Below are 26,842 nucleotides of genomic sequence, written 5' to 3'. Positions count from 1 at the left end.
AAAAAAAAAAAAAAAAAAAAAAAAAGAAAAAAAAAAAAGAAAAGAGGTCTTTCCCCCTGGGCACTCGAAGAGGAAATAAATCAAGTGTGTTTTTAGGTTGACCTTAAGGACGGCTTTGTGTATATGTGATTTTCGGAGCAACAGGAAAGTACCCCTGCTCCAAATATAACCCATCATCTACTTGCTTATGTTTGGCATTCTTTCCACATAAAACAGAGCAAGTTAAATCTGACAATGCAAATAACCCTGGAAAGAATAATACAAACATATCAAAAAATAAATCTTTTCAGTTTTTGAATGGTACAAACAGAAAGTTTCCCTTTATTTTTGAGGTTGAGAAGGAGGCAGGTGGCAGGAGAGCTCTAGATACCAACGGGATACCATCCAAGCAAGATGGGGGAAAAGAGCAGAAATTGACTAAGCAAACCAGACTAGTATCCCCGAGTTTACAGTTTTGTAGTGGGAGGCAAAAAAAGGATTTGTGCAGGAGTGCAACTTTATGGAAGCCCCGGTCACAAGGTCACGAAAGGAACAGCTAGCTGTAAACTTCTAGCAGGGGCATCTCTAAAAGCATGATGCTATTACACTGGAAGTGGAAGTGTCCTCACCAAACACGCAGAACATTAAGGTCCATTGAAGAAAATAAAGCAATATACTGAGAAAGCAAAATTAGGCCTCTAACTCTATGGTTCAACATCAGAGCCAAAGTCAAAACAGTATTTCAGTATTTCAAAATAACTTTAGTTCTGTCTAGTTCATGGGTATTCTGGCATTACATACGTATTAAATTGTCATGGTTAGGATACAACCTAGTGAAAGTCCTCATTGGTAAATACCTCAGATATGTTTCTCTAAGTTTGTCAGCCATCCTAGACACATAGTTATGTAAAAATAAAACATATTTTGGAGAGTCAAAATATTGTTACGATAGAGCTGTTTCAAGTTTATTTAGTATTTCAGAACTTTTTTGGAGAGCCACTTTATTCAACATCCTCGTACGAATTGAGCTTTTTAAAAATGTTGCCATTTTATCTAATATCCTCCTGTTTACAATCCCCCCACTCCAAAAGAAAGATTATCTCATAAGCATCGATTTTTCAAATTTAGTAAATTTTCATCAAATCTTTCTGATACTGTCAACACATGAAGGTTTCCTTTCCCTGTTGGTTCACCCACCGTCAGCTCAAAGTGGGGGCTGGGTCCTCAAAGCCACTTCAATCTGCTCAGAGTGCCTACTAACACATATGGCCTACTAGGAAGAGGTGCACAGCTCAGTAGATAACTTTTAACAGAGTATTAGGAATGTAGCTGTCCCTTGAGGGTTTGTATAAAACTTTTTATTTGGCATGAATGTAGAATTGATACAGGGTACTTTCTCATATGCTCAACTCTACTTCAATCTACTTATAGTGCATCAATTGTCTAACAAGTATTGAAATATTTGAGGGTGGAGGTGCCACAGAGATGACAGACAGTCCTTAGATCAGGGGTTGAAAGCTGGCAACCTACCTAACCGGGCACTTTGGATAGCACAGTGTTTCAAAAATTTTTGAAACTGAATGCCTTTAGGGAAGGCATGGTATGTTAAGCTAATCTTAAACTTTATCCCAAAGCACCTCAAAGAATTTTTAGCCCAGGGACTTTGTTTTTCAGCAAGATCATTATGACAGCAGTGTGGAGGATAAATCAAAGGGGGGATGGCTGCTTAGACAAAGTGTGGTCCAGTAGAAATATAATGTAAGCCATATATGCCATTCTGAGAACATTCAATGTTCTAGTAGCCACATTTTTTAAAACCCCTAAAATAAAACAGGTAAATCTTAATAATGTTAGGTTTAATCCAGTACATCTAAAATAGTATCCTTTCAGCATGTAATCAATGTATAAATATTAATGAGGTATATCTGATACACATGATGCAACTCAATTTAAACTAGCCATGTTTCAAGTGCTCAATAGGCACCCGTGGCTAATGGCTACTGCAATAGACAGAGCAGGTCTAGAAGTAGAAAAACCAGTAAGACTTGTCTAGGAATCCTGTTGAGAGGACCACCTGAATTATGGTGGCAGCAAGTGAAAATGGTGGACGGAGAGCGCCACAGAATGTACCTAAAGGTAGAACCAGCTTGCAAATCTTTTTTTTTTTGAGACGGAGTCTCGCTCTGTTGCTCAGGCTGGGGTGCGGTGGCATGGTCTTGTCTCACTGCAACCTTCACCCCTGGGTTCAAGCGATTCTCATGCTTCAGCTTCCTGAGTAGCTGGGATTACAGGTGCATGCCAACACGCCTGGTCAATTTTTATGTTTTTTTTTTTTTTTTTTTTTTTGAGACGGAGTTTCGCTCTTGTTACCCAGGCTGGAGTGCAATGGCATGATCTCGGCTCACCGCAACCTCCGCCTCCTGGGTTCAGGCAATTCTCCTGCCTCAGCCTCCTGAGTAGCTGGGATTACAGGCATGCGCCACCATGCCCAGCTAATTTTTTGTATTTTTAGTAGAGATGGGGTTTCACCATGTTGACCAGGATGGTCTCGATCTCTTGATCTCGTGATCCACCCGCCTCGGCCTCCCAAAGTGCTGGGATTACAGGCGTGAGCCACCGCGCCCGGCAATTTTTATGTTTTTAGTAGAGATGGGGTTTCACCACATTAGCCAGGCTGGTCTTGAACTCCTGATCTTGTGATCCGCCTACCTTGGCCTCCCAAAATTCTGGAAGTACAGGCATGAGCCACCACGCCCGGCCACAAATCTTGAACATGGACTGGATGTGGAGGGAATGGAAGAGAAGAGTCTATAGGATTGTTTCTGGCTTGGATGACAGGATAGGTGTGGTGTGCCAGTGACTGGGAAAGGGAGAGTAAAAGAAACAACTAGTGGGGAACAAGAAATACAATGACTTCACTTCTGGACATGTTGATTTTGACAGATGTTCATGGGACAGACATCTCAGTGGGTCTATCTAGGAGATCAATAGGTATGTGAGTCTAAAAGTCAGTCTGAAAGAGGAACTGATTAGTCGAGTTATACTTGAAGTCCTTGGTGCACAGGGTTCAGATGAGATTATCTAGAGGATGTACACAGAGGGAAGAGAACGAGGGGACATTGGATAAACCAATGTTTTCAGTATGCTGCCCCACTTCAATAATAAAATTAACATACTGTCAGGAAAATGACTGCTAGCATTTCAGTGCATTTCCTGCCAGCTTTTTTCTAAACTGATGGTCATGAACACATGTGTGTATGTTACTACAGGTGACAGTGTATCAACTACATGGACCTGAAACCTGTTTTTCTTACTTAATACACAAAATTTACTTTTACAGAACATGGATAATAATGCACATTGTAATGGCTGCCCAATATTCTATGAAACAAAGGATGTAGAATTTTTCAAACTATATCAACATATAGATTAATGTCTCAACATACATTGTGATCTGCATTTTGGATTATGTAAGAGGAAATCATTTAAAAAATAGAAAAAAGGCCGGGCGCAGTGGCTCACGCCTGTAATCCCAGCACTTGGGAGGCCGAGGTAGGTGAAGTCAGGGGTTCGAGACCTGAAGTCAGGGGTTCGAGACCAGCTTGACTAACATGGTGAAACCCTGTCTTTACTAAAAATACAAAAATTAGCTTTTTGTATTTTGGGTGTGGTGGCAGGTGCCTGTAATCTCAGTTACTCTGGAGGCTGAGGCAAGAGAATCACTTGAACCCAGGAGGCGGAGGTTCCAGTGAGCCGAGATTGCACCATTGCACTCCAGCCTGGGAGACAAGAGCAAAACTCCATCTCAAAAATAAACAAATAAACAAACAAACAAATAAAAAAGGAAAACAAATGGGGTGGAGAGGTCAATGGTAGATGGACTGGAAAGATTCCACCGGGTTTGGTAACTAGGAAGTCACTAAGGACCCTGGTGTGAGCAATAGAGCTGTTGAGTGAACTAAATGCTAGAGAAGTGAAGAGCTTATACACAGCTCTCTTACAAGAATCTTACAAAGGAGAAGTGGGAGCAGGGGAATATGAGATTAAAGAAACGCTTTTGTTAAGTTTTAAAATAGTCAAGGCTTAGTGTCTCTGGAATGAGTGTGTCTGTTCCATTCTCTTGCAAAGATCACCTCAAATCCCACCTCCTCCACAAATTCTTTTCCCACTAACTCAAGCTCTATCTGATTTCTCCCTCTTAAAAATGGATTCGAAGTTTTTACTGTTAACCTCCCAATATACAGCTTAGGCTAGAGGTTCTCGGTCGCGGGGTGAACCAGCAGAGCCTCCGTGACAAAGAATAACCTAGCTCAATATGTCAACCGTGCCAAGGCTGAGAAAATCTCCATTACATTTGGAATTCAAGCCACCTCTTGCCCACCAGGACGCAGGACTACTGTGACTAAAACCTTCTAATTACTCTCCTTGCTTCTCCTCTTGTTCCCCTATGATGTGGCAGCCAGAGTGACCTTCAAAAACAGATCAGATCCTGCCATGCCCCTTCTCTGCTTAAAATCTTCAGTGGCTTCCTAGTGTACATAGCTTCTCTACCCCCATTTTCTATAGGTAACAATTCTGAATTTGCTGTATCTCTTTCCTACCTGCATATTATACTTTTACTATGTATTTGTATAAGAATAAACAACACATAGGTATTGTTTTAATGTTGTTTATAAAATTTATATAAATCATTTTATATGTACTTCTCTATCTGCCACTTACTTACCTAGGGGACAATTACAGACGATGCAGATATTCATCCATAATCATCTTCCTGAGTGTGGCACATGGGGGTGGGGGAGTGGTGTCTGTCTCTAGGGCATACACCTAGAAGTGGAATTGCTGGGTCTTATGCTTGCATACCTTCAACTTTACTAGATACTGCCACATTTCTTATATCAACTTACTCCCATCAGCAAATGTAAGAGAGTTCCCATGTCCTCACCCAGTATTCCCCAGTTTTGGTTTAACAAAGCAATACAAAAACTACAGCCAGTATTCAAACATCTGACTATTCCACAGGACGATCTGTGTTTCTTCCTCTGCTTGAAGAATAAGAATGTCTGGTACAACAGAGCTCATGTTTTCTGCATGAAAACAGCATTTATACTTCATCATGGTTCTAAAGGCATTTGAGTTTGTGAACCCTGCATTAGGTGGCCATGACATACTATTAAAATCTTGAACCATTCCAGCCAACAGCCTTCAGTGTGGCATGCTGGTGTCCACGAGCCCTGAGGTCTGCGAGCTGGCTATACCCACAAGTGATGACTCATATGCAGGTCCTGTCTGTCCACTCCTTACCCCAATCTGGTCTTTTCATCATCAGCTCGCTTCTTTATCCACAAACTCATCAGTACTATTAATTTTAGTTCATGCTACTACTTGCTTCTCTCCTCCTTCCATTCTTTTACTGCCTATATTCTTAGTACCATAATTTTTTGGACTTTTATAGGTATGTAACATGTATTCAATAAATATTGTGTAAGTTCAGGAGATAGCAGAAGCCTGAATTCTTATTATCTATTTATTAAGCAAAGATAAAAGAGAATGAATGATTGCCAAAATTCTATTCTAGTGTTTATTAAACGATGTGCTGCACATGCATAAATATGGAGAAAGCAGGCTTAAAACAAAATTAAACAAATTTCTCTATTGCAGGACACCTTTGAGGCTTAAATATGCTAATATACAATGAAAACAACAAAGGGGCGGGGAATATAGAATGTAGCATTCTCTAAACTTCTTTGGTCAGGGAGCCTTTGTTAACCCCAGGAATATTAGTGGCACTAGAATTATATAGAACAGATTGGGAATGCTGCTCTTTTAAAATGGCCCTTCAACTTTCTATTTTTTTTCCCTACACTAATCTATAAAGTCTATTTTGTTTCTAATAACGAAGTTACCTTCCTAGGGAATTTGGGGAGATATATATATATATATATATACACACAACAAATTATATATATATATACACACACACACAGTACATGGTCTTGTTTTATCACCCAGGCTACAGTACAGTGGCATGATCATAACTCACTATAATCTTGAACTCCTAAGCTCAAGTAATCCTCTTGCCTTAGCTTCCCAAGTAGCAAAGACTACAGACAGGCATGTGCCACCACATCCAGTTTTTTTTTTTTTAAGAGATGGGGTCTCACTATGCTGCCCAGACTGGTCTAGAACTCCTGGTCTCAAATTAACCCCCTGCCTCAGCTCAGGGGAGGGTGGGCTGGGATTACAGGCATGAGTCACCAGACTCAGCCTATATATTTGAAAGTTATTAAGAGAGGAGAGGAGTTAGGTAGAATATCTGTCTTACTATTTTCCCATTCAGGAATGTCAATAATAAAGCTTTAAAAAATGGTTTTAGGTGTCTCTTGTTATTGAAAACTAAAAAATAACAAACTGGTTGATCAAAGCCAACAAAAACAAATCTGCATATCTCTGAATAAACCCTAAATGCAACAGAAGATCAAAATAAACATGTCTCCACCATCGCAACCAAAATCAAAGGCAAATCTGCAACTGGATTCTCAAAGTAGCTGGAAGTTCTCATCAAGTCCATGTCAGTCTTATTCTCTGTGACACTGTACTAATCCACCCCATGTGTGATAAAGTTATGAACAATGGGGGCTGCCTAATGCAAATTGTGTTCCCGAATCACTGAAAGGGTTAAAGCCATTTCACGTCATTAAAAACCACACAGTAGAACTAATGGTCACATCTAATCGTCTTCTTCTTAAGGGCAGAAATTGTACCTTAATCCTGCTCTGGGCTGGCATGGTGGCCCATACCTGTAATCCCAACACATTAGGAGGCCAAGGTGAGAGGATTGTTTGAGCCTAGGAGTTTGAGATCAGCCTGGGCAACATGGCAAGACCCAGTCTCCACAAAAACTAATTTTTTTTAATTGCATTTTAGGTTTTGGGGTACATGTGAAGAACATGCAAGATTGTTGCATAGGTACACAGATGGCAGTGTGATTTGCTGCCTTCCTCCCCATCACCTATATCTGGCATTTCTCCCCATGCTATCTCTCCCCAACTTCCCAATTTAAAAGAACTAGCTGGTGGGAGCAGAGGGTGGTGATGGGGTGGGTGGGTATGGGCAATACACATCTGTGATCCCAGCTACTCAGGAGGCTAAGGCAGGAGGATTGCTAGAGCCCAGGAAATTGAAGCTGCAGTGTGCAGTGCTTGTACCACTGCACACTAGCCTGGGCAACTGAGTGAGACTATGTCTCAAAAAAAAAAAAAAATCTACTCTGGATCTCTGGGGGCTGCCCCACAGTGCCTGCCACACAGAAGACACAAAGGAAATGAAGTTGGTAGACTTCGCTGCTACAGAAAGTCGAGGAAAAAAGAGAAAGCTCACAAATGTCCATGCACCCATGAAAATGAAAGTCCTTTTGTAGCCTTCTTGGGACTAGGGCTCAAATAGCTGTGAGCAACTACTGTTAGCTGAGCTGGTAATACTATTATAACCTCCACCTGGGCCAGCCTGCCCTCTTCAGAAGAATAGCTTATTTAACCCCTGTGCTAACAGGGGATCAGTACTAGCACTTTCTCCATTTAAGTATGACAGCTAGTCCATGATTTACTGTGATCTACTGATCAATGAAGAATAAGACAATACCACCAAATGTGACAGGCTAAACTTCTGACAGATTTGACTTTTGATGCTCACCATATTTACTACCAGTACAAATCAGGCTGAGGAACACCTACCATAAATCAGATATCTAACACTAACAAATTATGCACCCATTACAGATGACCTTTGGAGTTGCTCAAGGTACAGTCACAATCATGCATTTAAAAAGCTGCCTTTCACTGTAATATGTGAATGTATGAAATTAAATGAGGCTTGCAATGTAATCAGTGTGGTTGGCTGCTTTAATATATTCCATTTCAATTTCAAATCACCACAAGCCAAGAGTGACGAATCTAATTTGATCAGTTGTTCACAAAAACACAGAAAATCAAATGTGGATATAGTAACGCAGCCAGATTTTTAAAGGAATTAATATTTTCCACCACCACCAGAAGCCCTTAACATATTTTTTTAAAAATAGTAATTAAAAACAAATCCAAACAAAACTCTTTTCTTGCTAAAAATTCAACCCTCACACTCAAAGGTTCAAAAGAGACAATATTTAAGCAAAACACATACTGTATTTAATTTTAAAAGCCAGCGACATATTTTAAATGTACCAGAAGAAAACTAAAATCAATAGGTCTTTACAAGGCACTTTGTAGAAGGCTCTCCAGCACCGATTATTAATATCTAGCAAGAATTTGTATATGAACGCATTTCTTTATCTCCATCCCTACTACAATTTGCGGCAACACAACTTACAAATGTAGTCACTGTAATACTAGAGGTCTTTAGGACCCTAGCAGCTGCTTAACAGTGTGCACAATAAATAACATACTGAGATGAGAATGAGACTGCATTATCCCAGTCACCTTTCAAAGTTGTAATGCTCTTCAGAATCTCCCTAATTAATACGTAATTTTTAGGGCTTTAGTATTTTCCTCTAGACCTCTGTGCATAATTTCTAGAGGAAAAACATGGAGTATTTCCAAGAGGTGCACATTTGGTGGAGGGGGACCTTCCAAAAGCTCCCACAGTGGAAATATACACAATCAGATGTAGTGTCACTCATCAAATAGTTGCCAGACTGATCTTTTATAAGTCCTAAGTCAGATCATGCCATTGTCCTATTTAAAAGCCTTGAAGAGCTTCCCACTGTACTGAGGATAATACACCACACTCCTTACCAACGCCCTTCTTTCAAGATCTAGCCCCTGCGTATTTGTCCAACTTCATCTTCTAATACTTTCCCTTTGTTGCCTGTCCTCCAGTCACACCTGCCTCCTAACTGTCCTAAGATGCTCCAGCTTCAGGCTTTTTCCCTGGTTGTTCGCCTGGTGTAGAACATCTGCCTCCAGAATTTCCTCCCTCTTGTCATTCAGGTCTCAGCTTAAACACTAGCTTCTTAGAACTTCCTATCCACTTCTATGAAACCACCCCATTTTATTGTCTCTGTAGGGGTTGTTACTGTCTGAAATGATCTTGATCTTGTTCTTCACTCTTCTGTAGAATGTGCCATGAGAACAGACACCTTATCTATGCCTGATGCATGGTAAGCAAAACAAATTCGCTAAAAACAAAACATAGAACAATAATAGACACTCTAAAGAGGCACTGCAGTGACACAGATATTTAAGGATTTCTTTTTCAATAGCTAGGATGTATGACACTGAGGAAGGGCAGGGGGGCTAACATATTTGGAGTCTGCTGGCCCTAAGTTTCAACTGCAGGTCTGTAGTAGATATAATTTGCTGTCCTAGAAAATAAGTTAAGTTTACCTGTTTCACATCTGTAAAATGGGGGTAAAAGCAACCACTTAGCAGATTGCGAAGATTAGCATGGCTACATGTAAAGAACAGTTAATCAGTAAAGTATTTGATATTTGTTTATTTGTATTTACTACCAACTACTGACATCCTCTTTAAATGAAAGTGGGAACCAAATAACAAAAACTTGAATGAATCAACACTCAACTGTATCACCATGTCACCCTGGAAATTAGGAGATTACAAACACAAATGGACAGAAATAAAAATGGTATCATTTCTAGAGTTGTTTTTTTTTTTTTCAACTTTTAAGTGATGGTTGATGTCTCTATCACTTCTAATTATAAAATATATCCCATTTCTTTTTTGAGACAAAGATCCAAAGACAACCAATTACTAAAAAAACCCTGCAGATTTATTAATTTATATTCACTTAAACAAAGGCAAATATAACAAAGGGTACTTATTAATTTTATTTTCCAGAGATGCTTTAGCTGAACCATGTCATAACAAAGACATCACATAGCATGGCTTCTATCGGCATTGAACAAAAGTAGCTTTTTTTCCCTTCTGCTTTTTTCATGTGAGCAGTAAGGAACTATGGTGGCTTATTTATTGGGCAGTAAATGTATTCGAGACACTACCCTTTTAGGATAATGAAAACCTCAAAACAGGTCAAACACTTGAAGTGGTAAGTACTGATTGCATCATGGAGGTACGTACTATGCAACCAGCCTTCTTTGTGCTACTAATTCTGCAGCTAATAGATTTGGGGAATTAGTTAAGAAGGGAAGGGCACTAGAAAAAATGTTATTAACTGAGAAATACAAAAGGATGGCAGCAAAGAGAAGGTTGGAGTAAAATTACCAATTGAGGAAAAATAAGAGAAGACAGAAAAAATAGAGAAAGCAATTTATATAAGCTGGACTGGTCTGCACCTATAATATCAGGGTGGACCCTATGAAGTTGCCACGTTTTGTACACAAAAAAGATCTAATGGCAGCAATTTTATATGGTACAAACCAACACATTTACCGAAGCACTCAGGACTCCTTGTTACTACCTAATAAATGATACCCCCTAACTCGTGCATGAGTTTTGCATGCAAGTGTAAACTCTGAATGGCTTGTATTTGGAAGCTTTACACAGCAGTGTCCAATAGGGTAACTGTTAGGGTGTCAGACTCCATTGTGGACAAGAAACTCTTCTATTTTAATAGATTCAAATCCCTAAATTTCTTTTGATGGCTGTCAAGGTTTCAGAAGGCATCCTCAGTTTCCAGAGAAAGACTGGTATTAAAAATTTAAGACAGGAATTTAGAAGTGCTTATTTTGAAGTCTGAATAAAGGCAAGATTCAAAGGGCATAATGGAAAAGAAAAGACATGAATCGACATAATAACTAATATTTTAAGATGTTCAAGAAGACTCTTATAGAGACATAGGAATACATTTTTAAAATAACAGGAAGTGTGGCTATTAAGGCACATAAATAAACCTGTCACTGCAGTGACAATGTACTGGTGAAGTGGGACGGGAAGATGAAAAGGGGAAAAATTCAGGTAAACACTCCAGTATTTAAAAACAAATGGTGCGTTTGGATAGCTAATGTGATCATTTGAATTACAGCATGTGGTATTCTAAAACAGAATGCTGCAGAGTTGCCTGTGTGCTAGAAGGTGATTGGTTAAGCTTGTTCGATATTACTTAGGATAATAAAATATCCTTATCTGCATTTGGTGGGGGAGGGGGTAGGGAAGTGTTTATAGAAAGTGAGTATATGTAAAGTGATCAAACTGCTACTAAACAAGATAAGCCCACTCCTAATCACCAGGATTTCTTTCTGTTAACTAATCATAATCTGGAAAAGGTAGTGAGGAAGGGGACAGACAAAGTGCGGAGAGCAATGGGGGCGGAGGTGGGGTGGGGTCCTGTTTTGGTGAAGATGAAGGGTTTAATTAATCACAGGGCAAAACAGAAGTTGACATTTGCATCTCAATGCTGTCTCTGGTTATAAGCTGACCAAATGTAGATGAAGCCCACTGACAAATCATATTTCACCAATTTTAAGGTACATCTCCTCCCCTACGTTATAACATCTCTGAAATCAGAATGTGTCCTAGTCAATGCCATTCTGGATTTAATGATAAACACTAACTGACAGAGTTTAGCTAATGGTCACCTTTCTAAAAGTCACTCTGGTCCGACTTAAACCAGCCAATCAATTATCAGAGAATGTTAAGTTTCCTACACGATTCTGTAACAGCTACTAGTATCTTAGAAAATAAAAAACACCAGAGAAGGAGATGGTTTTAGTCATCTACATGTTTCTCATGCTTAAACACACCTCTAATTATGCCCTTTATCTGAACTAGGAATCTTGGAAAATAATGTACATTAAGAACTTTACCATTGGGTCCCCTGACTTTGTTACAAAGAATGCTACTGTGTATGATTCCTTTATGGAAGGAAATCTATGCAGATACAGAAAATATTCAGTATTTTAATATGTTGAACTACTGGTGGAACAGATGCTTGCCACCTGGGTAACTAACAACAAAAAGCCTAACAGAAATCTTTTAATGAATTTTATTGAAACGAATAAGACTGTTAAATATATTTCCATTTAAATTAATTAAAACTAAGTAAAATGGAAAATTTAGTTCCTCAATCCCACTAGCTACAGTCAAGTGTTCAACAGCACTGGACAGCACAGATACAGAACATTTCTCACTGCAAAGAATTCCAGTGGACAGTGTTACTCTAGATGAATAGTCTGAAGATGAGTTATAGCTCAGCTCCAATAAATCAGTTGCAAAACTAGATAAATTAATGATCTTCACCAAAACTTGCTTTTCTCATTGGAAAAATGAATATGTAATTGTTTTCCTACTCCCAGAGATGCTGGTGAGGATCAGAGGACAAACGGCATGTGATAGTGCTTTGAAAAGTATACAGTGGCTTGGCATTGTGGCTCATGCCTGTAATCCCAACACTTTGGGAGGCCAAGGTGGGTGGATCATAAGGTCAGGAGTTCGAGACCAGCCTGGCCAAAATGGTGAAAACCCGTCTCTACTAAAAATACAAAAATTAGCCAGGCGTAGTGGCGTGCGCCTGTAATCCCAGCTACTCAGGAGGCTGAGGTAGGAGAATTGCTTGAACCCAAGAGGCAGAGGTTGTAGTGAGCTGAGACTGCACCACTGTACTCCAGCCTGGGCAACAGACCGAGACTCTGTCTGAAAAAGAAAGAAAGAAAGAAAGAAAGAAAAGTATACAGTGCCATTAATAGGTTAGCTGCTAAGTTATATTTTTATATGATTTGCTTCAATAAACACACTTATGTTAGTTGGATACAATAAACACACTTATGTTAGTTGGATTTTTTTTACTGTTTAAAACCCCAAGTTTCATGGCTTCTTTTTCTTTCTTTTATTGGGAAGGGAGGGAGCTGTTTAAAAAAAGAGAAAAAAGAAAAACACACCTCCAGATTTTTTTTTTTTAGCAAACAAATGCTTATAGTAGCCACGTGAATAACAGAAATGAGTGAAGTGGGCTGCAATGAGGCTATGGCAAACTGGAGACCTCATGTTCTGTCTAAACTGCTTAGCTGCTACTCAGCTTCAGTCAATTGTGGCCATTCAGGAATGCTGACCCACCATAGCCACATACTGATTTTATTTTAAAATGCCAGAAATCTGGCTCTTTATAGGAACTCTCCACCTTAAAAAATATTAGCAACCATTTAGAAATTTGAAGCGCTCTTCAGGCAAATTAAACACATTTAGAGGTCATACACAGTTTGCGGCTGCTACGATGTGACCTCTGGTTTCTAAGACCCTATGGCAGCTATACTTCCTCCTACGTGGCTCCTTACCTTAGGATACTTACGAATAAATGCACACAATTTTCTGCTCATTTTACTTCATGTGAAATATATATAAGAGTCACAATATTACTTATTTTATATAAATTACCATTCTCCAGTATTAAGAAGTTATTTCTATAACTACTAAAATATTGAAAGGAAAAAAAAGGCAAGAAGAAAATTACATTTTTTTCTTGCATGATTTTATGTGCAAGTTCTACTGTAATTAAAGGAATTTTTTTTTATTGCTACTCCATTGGAAAATCACTGAAAATCTGGGGGAGAACTATAGTATCTTATACAAAAGCCAAAGTTCTCTACTGATGAATGAGTTTAAAAAGTTTTTTAAATTCTAATTTGAAAAGCTTAATGTCAGAAAGCAAAGCAACTCTTTTAAGTCTCCCAGTAATTTCAATGCTGTAAACTCAAAAACACATTCAATTTAAAAGGTTTCTATAATATATACTGAAGCATACACAATTTTTTATTCCAAGTATACTTAACTGTATTTTATTTTTATCACATGCCCACCCGAAGGAACCAGCAGTTGCAGCCTTTTTATTCAGTTGATAATTCAAATATTATTTCTAATACAAATATATGGTTTATCACGCTTATTTATCACTAACTTGCTACACTTCATAATCGCATTACAACCCCACTGTGTACTGAATACCACTTACAGTTCAAACTACTCAAGATAAGCACTGTTACTTTCAAGAGAAGATTGGCAGTAATTAAGGGTCTTATTTAGTAGTTGTTGGTAACCACATTTTTAAGGAGGAAAAAAAAAACAATAGAAAGTAGCATAGATATATTTAATTTGGTAATTGTATTTATTAATGAGGTCTATTTTGGACATTAACTGGGGTTAAAACAAAGATGTGCTAAACTGTTATCAATGCTATGAAACAGAATGAGATGGAAGTATTTTGTAATTCATCAATGAGAAGAATTGAAACATCTGTGACCTACATGGCATAAAACTAAATCATACTAGAACACTAATAATAATAATAACAACAATAGTACTTTGCACTTATAGACTGCCTTTCAGAGAAATTTCAGAGTGCTTTTTAAACACATGTTATTTTCCCTTTTTCATACAAATAAGACAACTAAATCAAAGAGTAATAATGGTTTGCCCATGCCACAAAGTGAGTCAGCGACAAACCAGGAATAGATTTTCTAACTTGCCCAGTCTCCAGCAATTATATCGTGCGATGATTACTGTTAGAGTATGTCTTGCAGGTTACACTCAAGACAGGTATCTTCAGATTTCTTGTGGGCTATTTTTCTCTCCCAGCCCCAGCCTATTAATAGTATTGTTTACAAACCTACATTGCCATCAGTATGTGTGCCTGCATGCCCCTCAACTGAGAGTCACATGGGGCGATAAGAGAAGACATCTGTAAGTCTCTTAGCAGTTCTTCACCTTCCCACCTTCATGAGAGCTTTCTGGAGCTAGCCTCCAGACATGCAAGATACATTAAAGGCTAGCCAGCCAAATAACACATCTGGAGTGGAGAGCTAAAACTGTGAATCACTAGAAAAACCTGCAGGCAGCTGGGCAGGGTGGCTCATGCCTGTAATCTCAACATTTTGGGAGACCAACACAGGCGGATCCCTTGAGTTCAGGAGTTCAAGACCAGCTTATGCAACATGGCGAAACCCTGTCTCTAAAAAAAAAAAAAAGAGAGGATACTCTGCAGGGAAAACAACTAGCTGTTATCATATGTATATAAATTCTGGAGGGCAAGGAGTATGCGCCTGGGTTGACAGTCCTCATTTGAAGTATGACTTTAGACTTTCAAACTCAATCCCACTAATATGGCAGAGCATCAGTTTGATTTATATAACCTAAAAGTTTAAACAAAGAAATGTCTAGGCTGGAATTTATGTAATCTTCTGGAGAGGCATGATATCACAGCACAACTCTATTAGTAATTGTCAGAAAGTAGACAAATTAAGGTGGGAAACTAAGTCCATGTCGAAGAGGAGATGGTATGGGCTAAATGTTTGATGAATGTATGGAAACGTGGATAGAAAATTTTTTGTGACACAGTTGAAGGGCATAATAGGAAGTAAATAGCAGAGAAAAGAGGATGGAGTCAGAAAGTGCTCTATTATAGAAAACATTAATTTAACATACAATTTATTAGGCTCCTATCATGAGGAAGTTGCCATCAGACATACAATAATGTATCAAGCATGATCCCTGTCCTCAAATAATTACAATGTAAGAGGGACAGTGCTTAAGAACTGCAGGGTTTTAGAGGACAAAGAGATCATTTATGGCTGGGAGGCCTTAAAGTATGAATTGAATATGAACAGAGACTGGGTCAAGGTTGGCTAACCGAGGCAGGGAAACCACACCAGCTGAAGGATGTGGGCACAGTGGAGTCAAGGTCTGCACAGGGACTGGAGAAGCCTCTAATTTGTGAGTACCAACAAGGTGCAGTCCTAATCCTTCTAGGCAAAAGGGAGTGATCTGAGACTATTGTATAGCTCCAGCATTTCAAAATTGGTAAGTGAGGCCAGCCAAGCTATTTCTCCTGCCTGGACACCCCAGGTAAGCCCAAGAGATGAGCATGGGACACAGGAATACCCTCCTAAAGCCTCTACTACTGCCATCCTGTTCCAGACTGCTTGGAGGACAGGCAACATTATGAAGCTGCAGAAGGCTGCTGTACCCAGGATCTAGTCAGCTGAGTGTCAAGGTAAGTAAAAAAGGACAGGAGGTGGGAAAGGTCTCAGAAATCCAAACCACAGAAGCTCCTAAATACCACATTTGGGTTAGCCTCCACCTTAACACCTCCCCAGTTATTCACCTAGTCTCCTCGAAAGATCCCCCAACCTCCCTGGCAGCCCCATTCTTTCTTTTATGATGCAAGTTAATGGGGAAAATAACATGTGCTTTATAGCCAATTTTGTTGAAATGCATTTATTTCATCTTCAGTTTGCTCATTACCAGAAAACAGTTCCTTCTTGCTTACTTTTCCCTAGCCTATTTTTCTTCACTTTATCTTTGATGCTATATTAACTTATACAGCATCATAAATGCTTCCTTTATCTAGGAAATAATTCTTGTGTTTGACTTCATTTTCCTTTCTACTGTCTGTTTAAATTGTTATCTAGATGCTACCCAGTCTCCCTTTCTATATCAAAGTCAAACTTAATGCATATTTGACAAGAAGCAATATTAAAGTTTGAAGAGTTTCACTAACTCAGAGATTCTCAACACTGTGGATGTGCATCAGAATCACCTGCAGAGCTTTTTAAATACACAGCCACCTGGGCCCCACCCTAGGCCTACTCAATCAGAAATCCAGCTTGTGCACTATTGTGTTTCAACTTCTGCCATTAAGTATGGAAAACTGAGAATTAAAGTCACTTCTGACATGATGCTATCTCCACAGATAAGAAAACCAAAACACAGTTATCAAGATACATTTTAAGCTCCTGCAGAAGAGGGACCATGCTTTTTTCATACTGTAACCATTTGGTAAATATGAATCGAGCATTTACTACATTTGGTGTTGTGCTAGATGCTGAGGATACAAATCTGAACAAAACATGGTCAATGACAGGCTGCAGAAACCAATTCAAAGATAGTTGTAACGCTAAGTACTATAATAGATAGTCGTTTAGACAAAGTGTTCTTCTCAGAAGTAACAAAACCAACTGATATTTACTGCATGCTTACTATGTGCCAGGCACTATCCTAAGCATTTTACATATTGCCTGTTTAATGTCCTAGACATTTTACATATTAGCCTATTTCCATATTATCCTGCTGAATTTAGAACCCTTTGAGGTAGGTGCTATTTCTTTCCTGTTTTATAGATGTACTCCAAGGTTACTTATCTAGTAAGGAGAAGAAAGCCAAAACTTGCAGCTGGGATTCTCACTCCAGAGCCTGAGTTTTTAATCACCACCCTACATTGCTTTTGAGAAACCCAGGCCAGTGCCCTTGGTGCTCAACAAATGCTAGAAGAAGGAAGGAACAAAACAACAAATATTTACAGAGGACTCACTAAAACTCCTTAACACAACAAACTAGAACTTTTGAATGTTTGTATGATTCCTTAAAGCCTAGGCAAAAAAACAAATATCATCTTTTCCTTTACTTCAGTAATGAGATCAGAAGTTAGGTTTTCATAGCTAACCCTTAAATTGATCCCCTCATTTCGGTTCCTCCAGTACCTAAAGCTTACATCATTTAAGCCAAACTAAAAATGACATTTTGAGGACACTGGTACCAAGAATTCCCACATGACTGCAGCATGTTACAGTGGCATTCTGCTGCAATGAAAAAGGTATTTCCTTAGAATTAGGCGAGAAAGAAAGGCAAATCTAAAGAGATGATATTTCAGGCTGAAAGAAGGAAAAAAGTTTCCTGATTCAGAGTTAAAGGCTGCTGCCAACAGCTTGTTTTGTTTCCAAAGATCAACACACAAAAGTTTCACAGAGCTGGAGGGAAAAGATTTGGATGCTAAGTTAGATGGGGGGCGGGGGGCATAATTCCCATCATTCCTTTGGGAGCAGTACAAAAATAACAAAACCTTTATAAAAGAGATGAGCAAGCTGGCTGTGAAAGGAATGACCCCTCACATATAGGGAAAGCAATTTGCATCTACAGATCTCATTGGTATAAATGACCTCCTTCAAAGAGTGAAAACTTCAATGGAAAGCCACTATATACCCATGAAAAGCTTTGCCGCCTATTTGTTGAGCTGTATACAGACTAACAAACAGGAGTGGTTAACCTGGCGCACCATGCACTATAGAGATATTTTTTTTAAGTAGGCTTAGTCAGCTAATCTTGTTGAGATTTCTCTCATACTACTGATTTCTTATTCTCAAAATAAATTAAGAGGCTTCATTCAAAATTCCCTGTGGTCTACCAGCTTGAGTTTGTTGGGTGTCTTTGATTGTCTCTTGTCTTTAGATTCCCTGCCTTGTCTCTTTAGATTTTGCTATGCCCTTTGGTATTTCCCGTTAGTCCATGTCTGGAATAGCTAATTACATGGTAGTGTAATTCCTGCCGCACAACAAGGAATAGCAGAACCTTGCTAATTCACACCAATGACTGAAAGACTCCTGTGTAAGTTACTGAATTATGCAAATGAGCAATAAGTGAAGAAAGATGATTCAAAATTGTATTTCATTCATTTATTTTGACAAGTGTAGTTTAGTCTTAATTATTTTGAAAATTTCTTTGTAGCATACTAATAAATTTACTGTGGCTTATTTGTTAAAAGTGATAAAGCTTTCACTGACGGAGACCAGAATGCACTCTGTTGAATAATTTCCTATAGACAGACTAATGTTCACAGTCTTTCTTTTATCGTGGATTTTACTGACTTTTCAGCATCGACATTTTTTGGTAAGACAATATATAACAATAAACTTGAAGAATTAGTTCATCAGTAAACATTTACTTCATAAACAGGTCTTACATGTTTAAACTTTCACCATAATATTAGCGAAAAAACCAAACACAACAAAAAATTAGCCATGCTTTAAAACATTTTTATATTTTTTCGTCATAATGCTAACATGGCTTTAATTTTTGTTGTCTAAATAAAACTGGTTTGGCCTGTCAGTCATCCCATTAATTCCAATTTCTATTTTGTTTTGTCTTACCACACTCCTTTTCTTTATCGTTAAAGACGTCTGTTTTAAGATAAGTGGATATATCACAGTATGTAACATTCTCATGTCAAAATACTTACATTATTATATTCTCAGTTAAATTATTTAAGATAGAAAAACATTTTGATATACTTTTGACAGATGTATCCTGTAGGATGGATCAATTTCTTTCAAAGCACCACCACTACAGTGGAGAGTGAAGAGAGAATACCCTTCAAGGACAGCAGGCCCAGTGGCTCACGCCTGTAATCCCAGCACTTTGTGAGGCTAAGACAGATGGATTGCTGGAGTCCAGCCTGGCCAACATGGCAAAACCCCATCTCTACAAAAAAATACAAAAATTAGCTGGGTGTGGTGGCACACACCTGTAATCTCAGCTACTGGGGGCAGGGGACTGGAGTAGGAGGATCGCTTGAGTCCGGGAGGTGGAGGCTGCAGTGAGCAGAGATCATGCCACTGAACTCCAGCCCAGGTGACAGAGCGAAAAAAATAATGCCCTTTAAGCTTACAGTCCTGAATTTAAAGCTTTGACTCTTAATAAGCACTTTTAGACTAAACTTCCAATTCAGACATGCTTTCAAATCATGATGCATTTGTCAAACGAGGTTCTTCCTTTATAAAAACAAGCTAAATAGAGCACTTAAAGAAAAGTGGGAAAGGCAAAACTTAAGTCTCAGACTACATATCTATCTGCATCTGTGCCTATTAAAAATCTCACATACTCTTTAAGACCCAACTCAGGAAATCTCCACCAAGAAACCTTCCCTGAGGTATATGCAGAGATCCCTCAGCAATTCATACCATTCCCTTGTACTTGAGTTATTTGTCTTCAAGCTGAGAAGTTTCCCTAATAAAGAACAGGGCAGCTGTGATACAGCAGAAAGAAAAACCAGGCTCGGACACTTCTAAGCTTTGCTACTTTGGGAGAGTCATTCATCCTTTTGGAGTTGTTTCTCATCTGAAAAGTGTCAACTACATACCTGTACCCAATGGAATTGTCTGGAAAATGTAAAAGATAATGGCTGTGAATGTTTTCCACAAAAGTAAAGTCCTATAAAAAGGAGGTATTTAGAGGTGAATGTACGAATAAGCAATCAGTCAGAAGTATTAGGACTTCTAGAAGCAATATCATATAGAACAGAGACTCAATAATACATATTCACTGAATAAGCTGGGTGAGGGTGCAGGACACAAAGAGGGGACAACCAGTAACAGACTTACACACAGACCTGCTTTTGTGACCCTATTTGAAATTACAATAATTTCTTAAAACAAGAAAAGTACATCAGTGTCTAAAATTAGCCAGCAAATTTTTCTATGTACTGGTTTAAGCCTTAAGCTCCAGGGCATGGTGCTAAGGCTTGCAGGGCTCACAGGCCAGGGAGAGAGAGTTTTCTAAGGGCCTTTATACAGGGAGAATGTAGTCAATGTTAATTTAACACAATGGTGGTCCACTAAGTCTGTCTAGTTACTGTCTTGTTAGCCACAAGGTAAGAGAATGCAGATGGATCTAAATCAATTCATGATAGCTACAGGAAGGACTGGTTTAAGAATGAGTCAAATTGATGATCCTTTCCTTTGTATACAAAGGGTAGCATTATATGAACAAGATAGTATAGCATAAAATAATAAATGGCACTGATTAATAAATAATGTGAATATCAACATCACTTCTTGGCCTGGGCCTACAGGGTTACTGGAGACATCACAAGGACATTTTGTTGTTGTTGTTGTCGTTGTTTTTGAGACGGAGTTTCGCTCTTGTTTCCCAGGCTGGAGTGCAATGGCATGATCTTGGCTCACCGCAACCTCCGCCTTCCGGGTTCAAGCAATTCTCCTGTCTTAGCCTCCTGAGTAGCTGGGATTACAGGTATGAGCCACCACGCCCGGCTAGTTTTGTATTTTTAGTAGAGACGGGGTTTCTCCATGTTGGTCAGTTTTCGAACTACTGACCTCAGGTGATCTGCCCGTCTTGGCCTCCCAAAGTGCTGGATTACAGGTGTGAGCCACCGCGCCTGGCCACAAGGACATTATTAGACTTCAAAAGTTATGGTTGATTCTCTTAGATAATTATGAAAAATTTATCAAGAATTATAGAGGATAATGAAGACGTATGCCAATTCATATGAAAAGCAAGAAAGCAAAGCAAAACAAAACAATGTCAGTTTCAAAATTAAATCTGTATGACAATTGAAAAGATGAGGACTTAAATAAACACTTTTAACCATTAAGGGCTATTCTGGCATGGCACAAACACTGGTAAAAAACAAACAAATAAAAAATACCAACCACCAAAACAAAAACAAAAGATTAAGAGGAAACGTGAGAGGCAGTGCTGTCTCACAGAGGGAGCACAAACACTTCTGAAACCATGAGAAGAAATGTTATCACAATAGAGTTAAGGCAAATAAGAAATGATTAAGACATTAAATTCTGGGCTAAGCAAATGAGAAAAGATTCCCAAGAGGAAAAGAATATGCAATTTTAAAATAACCCCTAACTACTAGAGAAAAATAGCAGAGTCAGACTAAATCTGTCTAAATCCCAAACATCTCTGAGACCATGAAACAATTCTGGATAAATATAAATCCTCTAATTTGCCTAAACCAAATGGGACTGGAATTTTCATACCGTTCACTGACTTTAAAAAAAAAATTCAAATTTATTGGAAATTTTAGCTAGTATAAAAAAGTCACTAATTCAATAACTGGTAATACCACAATGAGCATTTCTTTACGAAGTTTTAAGAAAAAAACAAATGTCTTCTCCTTCTAAGACTACAGAGCTGAACCTTTTAATGTTTAAGGGTATCTTTTTAAAAGAAATAACTCACATATTTTAAGTGGCTGTTTCAATACATTTCTAGTGAAAAGCACTAATTTTGGAGGGGAAATTAGTATACCTGTAACTAACCCCAAGGGCTTGATTTAGGTCATGTTGTAATAGATTATACAGTTATTACACAAATACTGATAATTTAATATTATTCCTGAAACTCATAGTACATTCTATCATGATACTTAAAGGATCTACTCTTTTCTCTGCCATGAATATTACAAGCCCTTTCCTCCTAATTAATGTGCAATTAATTCAACCAACCTCCAATTAGTCTTCTACAATATTACCCTACATAGACAATAAAGCAGAGCCTCTAGATTGGGTTTTAAACCTGGGCTAAAATAGATTCCTACAGACCAAAAATGGTTCTGGGATTTCTCTTTGTAGTGTAATTTAGATGTCATATCTAATTTGCTGTCATGACTATTGTTTCACTGTGCAATTTTTATGTCGTTTTGAACGGTAAAGGCATCATAGCTTTATTGAATTAAACCTTCTGTATTTAGGGTCTGATGTTACATGTCTGTGCACTTATGTTTATGTCTCAAAAGCTGCTTTTGACATCAAGTAGTAGAAAGGAGTATGCTTTCCTGATACATTTGCTCACATCTAGTAAATACAAACACAAACTGGAAAAACACCTTCTCCAAACTGAAGAAACAGAAAACTGAATATTATTATTATTGCTATTAATAATAATAGCAATTATTATTAAATAAATAATAATAGGCAGAGACAGCTATTAAATAAGCCATTCACATTATAGAATTATAGAAGACTGGGCTGTAATGTAAATGCCTTGTTGATTCTATTAATCAATTCTTTCCTAAGAAAGAACTGCCCTTTCCATTGACACTTTTTGTGGTACCTACCTCAAACATTTAGATATTATTCTTACCACACTCTGTAGTTACAAAAAAATTAAAATGCTCTCTGACTTTTTTCTTTTTGAGACAGTCTTTCACTGTAGTCCAGGCTGAAGTGCAGTGGCGTGATCTCTGCTCACTGCAACCTCCACCTCCCAGGTTCAGGCGATTCTCCTGCCTCAGCCTCCCAAGTAGCAGGGACTACAGGCATGTGCCACCATGCTCGGCTAATTTTTTGTATTTTTAGTAGACATAGGGTTTCACTGTGTTAGCCAGGATGGTCTCAATCACCTGACCTCTTGAAATGCCCGCCTCCACCTCCCAAAAGTGCTGGAATTATAGGCGTGAGCCACCATGCCTGACCGACGTCTTAAATACAAGGGACAAAGTCTATCTTACCCATATCACAATACTCAGTTTAATGTTGGTCTGTTGGCAGTTATCCTTGTTCTGGCCTAGGAGTTCAAGCTCTAAATTAAAGTCATGACTAAGAAGACTAACCATGGAAAGTCTTCCACCAAACCACTGGAATAGCCTTTTAAGTAACTTTTAGTGCATGAAATTTCATAAAGTTTTTACTAGATAATTACACTTCCTGACTTTGTAATTAGTGGAAGTACATGCAATTACATAATAATTATGATAGTAATTACGTAATTAAGATGTATAATTATGTAGTAAAAAACATCATGGAAATAAAACCATCTACTGTGTAAGCACAATACATTTTAAAAGTAAATTCACTAGCTCAAATGCTTAAAAACACTTTTCTTGAAAATAAAGTGATTACTCACATTATGGCTTAACTGCTTGAGAATTGTTTCATTTTTTCCATCATTGATGATAGAAACATATTTTTAAGAAGTACATGAAAAAAATCTTATCAGGTTTTTCCTACTAAAAAAATGACAATACAATTTGCAAATGCAGACCATCAACCACATTATCACCACACTATCACCACAGAGCCCTTGTGTTGCTGTCCCTGTCACTATAAAAGGGGAAAGGAACTTGCCCACTAAAAAGATATAATGGGAAATGATTTTATAGAACAAGTAACACATCTGTTATCATAGCAAGCCTCTAAGTCTCTTTGTACATCAAAGTGCAAACATTGAGTACATATTTACAGAAATGGGCTTAAAGACACATAATTAGAATCTGGAAGTTTGCTGCTCCAAAATATGGCAACTTTCATATACTAACTTAGTTATCTTGAAGAAAATGGCAAAAAATGTACAGACAAGATGCTTCTACTTATTGGCAAAGCAACTAAAGTGACCATTTCCTGGAAAATGTAGTTTCTCTTCTGTCACATTGTAAAGTTACCTTGAGTTAAAACAAAAACAAAACAGGCAGTATCCATAGAAAAAATAAACCAGTGTTAGCAGGCTCCATGCTGCCATTGGACAATACCAACTTTCTCATTCTTGTAGTGAGTATTAAAACATCACAGAAAAGTGACAGAGGAAGAAGAAAATTTCAAATTAAACTTTTCAGTAGCAAAATTTAAGAAACAGACTCTTGTTTCCATTAAAATAATCTAGCTGAATGCCTTGAAATCTTTACAAAACATTGCTAAATCAATGTTGCAATGAGGTCCAGAATGTAGTGATAGGGTCAAACTTTACTCTGGGCATATAAGAGTGGCCCTTACATGAAGTGGGTGTAGAACTACACTTCAATTCTTTTTTTTTTTTTTTGAGATGGAGTCTCACTCTGTTGCCCAGGCTGGAGGGCAGTGGTGCAATCTCAGCTCACTGCAACCTCCGCCTCCCTGGTTCAAATGATTCTTCTGCCTTAGCCTCCTGAGTAGCTGGGACTACAGGCACGTGCCACCATGCTCGGCTAATTTTTGTATTTTTAGTAGAGACCAGGTTTCACCATGCTGGCCAGACTGGTCTTGAACTCCTGACCTCGTGATCCACCCACCAAAGTGTTCCCAAATTTCTGGGATTATAGGCGTGAGCCATGGTGTCCCGCCTAAGTCCTTTTATAAGCCACTAATCTTAAAAAGCTTAAAAATCTCTATAAGCCACTAATCTTTGAAAATCCTAATTTACTTCTCCCTTGTTCTGTCTAGTTACGAAGAAATAAAGTGTAAGAACTCATACATTTTTCTTTTTTACACCTCTCTTAGCTCTTGTCAGGCCACTGCATTTTTAGCTTAATGAAAACATATTTCAAAAGGCCAGGTTGTGATATGAATTCTACCTTAAACTTGGGTAGTCCTTCTGTAGCCTGCACAGTTGTCGTTTTAAAAGTTTATCAAAGGAATGGCCCCAATCAATGAATGAATAAAATGGAAGCAGACTTTAGTTATAAAGAGGGGAGAGTGTCTTAGATCAGTGCTTCCAAACTTTAACACATGGAGGAATCACCTGGGAATCTTGTTAAAATGCAGATGCTGAAGCAGTAGGTCTGGGGAGGGTCTGATATTTTGCATTTCTAACAAGCTCCCAGGTGATGCCTATGCTGCTGGGATACTGATCACACTTGGAGTAACAAGGTCTTAGGTTTGACTTGGAAAAAAACACACGGAGAAAAGCTGGTTTCAGTTCATTTTTATATCACTTTTTCCCTCAATTATGAAATTATTTGGGTAATTACTTGAAGTTGAGTAAAATTCTCTATGACATTTTAGTGATTATAATTTTTTTGTGTTTTAAGAGCAGCACATGCTCAGAGTATATAGCTTAGAAAATACATAAAATTATTAAAAGTCAGGAGGCTGAGGCAGGAGAATTGCCTGAACCCAGGAGGCGGAGGTTGCGGTGAGCCGAGATCGCGCCATTGCACTCCAGCCTGGGTAACAAGAGCGAAACTCCGTCTCAAAAAAAAAAAAAAAAAATTATTAAAAGAAAATCTATAATCCACCTAGAGATAACAACTGTAACAAATTCTACTGTTTCTTACTAAATTTTTTACCTTGCACATACACCACAAATTAGAATCATAAGTTACCTAGTTTTGTATTTTATCATTATATTCCTTATGTCATTAAAGATTAAAACTATGTAATATCTAACAATAACAACCCTCAGAAGCTCAAGATTATACAAACCACTTTTCTCTTACCAAAATTCTTTATGTATTTCTACAATCACTTCTTTATAAGAAACAGATAGCTAACTATGTTCTGAACTGTCAAGTCAGAGCCTCCTACCATAAAAATTCCCTTAATCAAAGAAAAAACAATTTTTAAAAACACTCATATCATTTTTTATTTGTAAGAAAATGAAATAAAAAATGAAGTTTACAGTTACCCATCTTAAAATCTAGTTTTCTAAAGAAAATTGTACGATTATAAAAAGTACAATTTTAAGAAGAATGAATAGATGCTCAAGTGAATTTCTATTTACTTTTATATGAATTTTGTAGGTGCAAATTGTTTTGTGTATGCTTTACCTGTTATTAGTTATTAAAAACAGAAAAAGCTCGCCCTCAAAATTCACCAACAGTTTTTTAATGGAATAACACAACCAGTGGGCTTCAAAAAGTGGCATAAGAAGAAATGGACCAGACAGGTGCTCTGTGACGCAGTCTTTAAAAAAATATTTTGTGGCTGGGTGCGGTGGCTCATGCCTGTAATCCCAGCACTTTGGGAGGCTGAGGCGGGCGGATCATGAGGTCAAGAGATCGAGACCAATCTGGCCAACATGGTGAAACTCCGTCTCTACTAAAAAAAATACAAAAAAATTAGCCAGGCGTGGTAGAACACACCTGTGGTCCCAGCTACTTGGGAGGCTGAGGCAGAAGAATCGCTTGAACCCAAGAGGCAGAGGTTGCAGTGAGCCGAGATTGCGCCACTGCACTCCAGCCTGGTGACAGAGCAAGACTCCATCTCAAAAAAAAAAAAAAAAAAAAAAAAAGATATTTTGTAAGGATTTAACCAAGTAAATTCTAAGGATGTCAACTAGCTTAGGGAGGACTACAGGGCTACTTTCATGATAAAACTTGACTGCTTTCACTTTAACAGTTTGGGAAATATAGCGGAAAACTGAAATGGGACCCATCTTGGGGCTTTCCAAAATCTCCAAATTCCCATATACACTAAAGCATATCATTTCTTCTATAAAACTCTTATTTTCTGGCTTAAAAAACACTACCTTTTAAGACCCTTTTCATTACTAGCTGTTGTTTTTGAAGACCATTTTTCACAAAGTAATAGAATTATTACCAGTTCATGAGTTTAACTACTTAACTGATGGGGAACACAGAACAGGACCCCGTGGCAATGTGGGTGAGGAGCAGTTGGCTTGGCTCACTC

At 38.1% G+C, this 26,842-nt stretch overlaps 1 protein-coding gene across 6 annotated transcripts in view; it reads right to left on the bottom strand.

Annotated features, from left to right (window-relative positions):
- POLA1 (DNA polymerase alpha 1, catalytic subunit) overlaps positions 1 to 26,842 on the bottom strand; it is a 301,162-nt gene that overhangs the window by 34,097 nt on the left and 240,223 nt on the right. Inside the window, exon 37 of one of the 6 annotated variants that reach the window (XM_032286163.1) lies at positions 14,901 to 16,236. The exons of 4 other annotated variants lie outside the window; for them this stretch is intronic. In XM_032286163.1, coding sequence (XP_032142054.1) covers positions 16,178 to 16,236 — 59 coding nt within the window. In that variant the 3' untranslated portion in view covers positions 14,901 to 16,177. Of the gene's footprint in view, positions 1 to 14,900; positions 16,237 to 19,382; positions 19,920 to 26,842 lie in introns of those variants that run through there. One more of the 6 variants, XM_032286162.1, reaches the window with a different exon arrangement.

This window comes from Sapajus apella, unplaced genomic scaffold (genome assembly GCF_009761245.1).
Source record: "Sapajus apella isolate SASKATOON/1434 unplaced genomic scaffold, GSC_monkey_1.0 scaffold17, whole genome shotgun sequence".
Lineage (NCBI taxonomy): Eukaryota > Metazoa > Chordata > Mammalia > Primates > Cebidae > Sapajus > Sapajus apella.
Note: the sequence above shows the minus strand (reverse complement) of the source record. Positions and strands in the feature narration are given on the sequence as shown.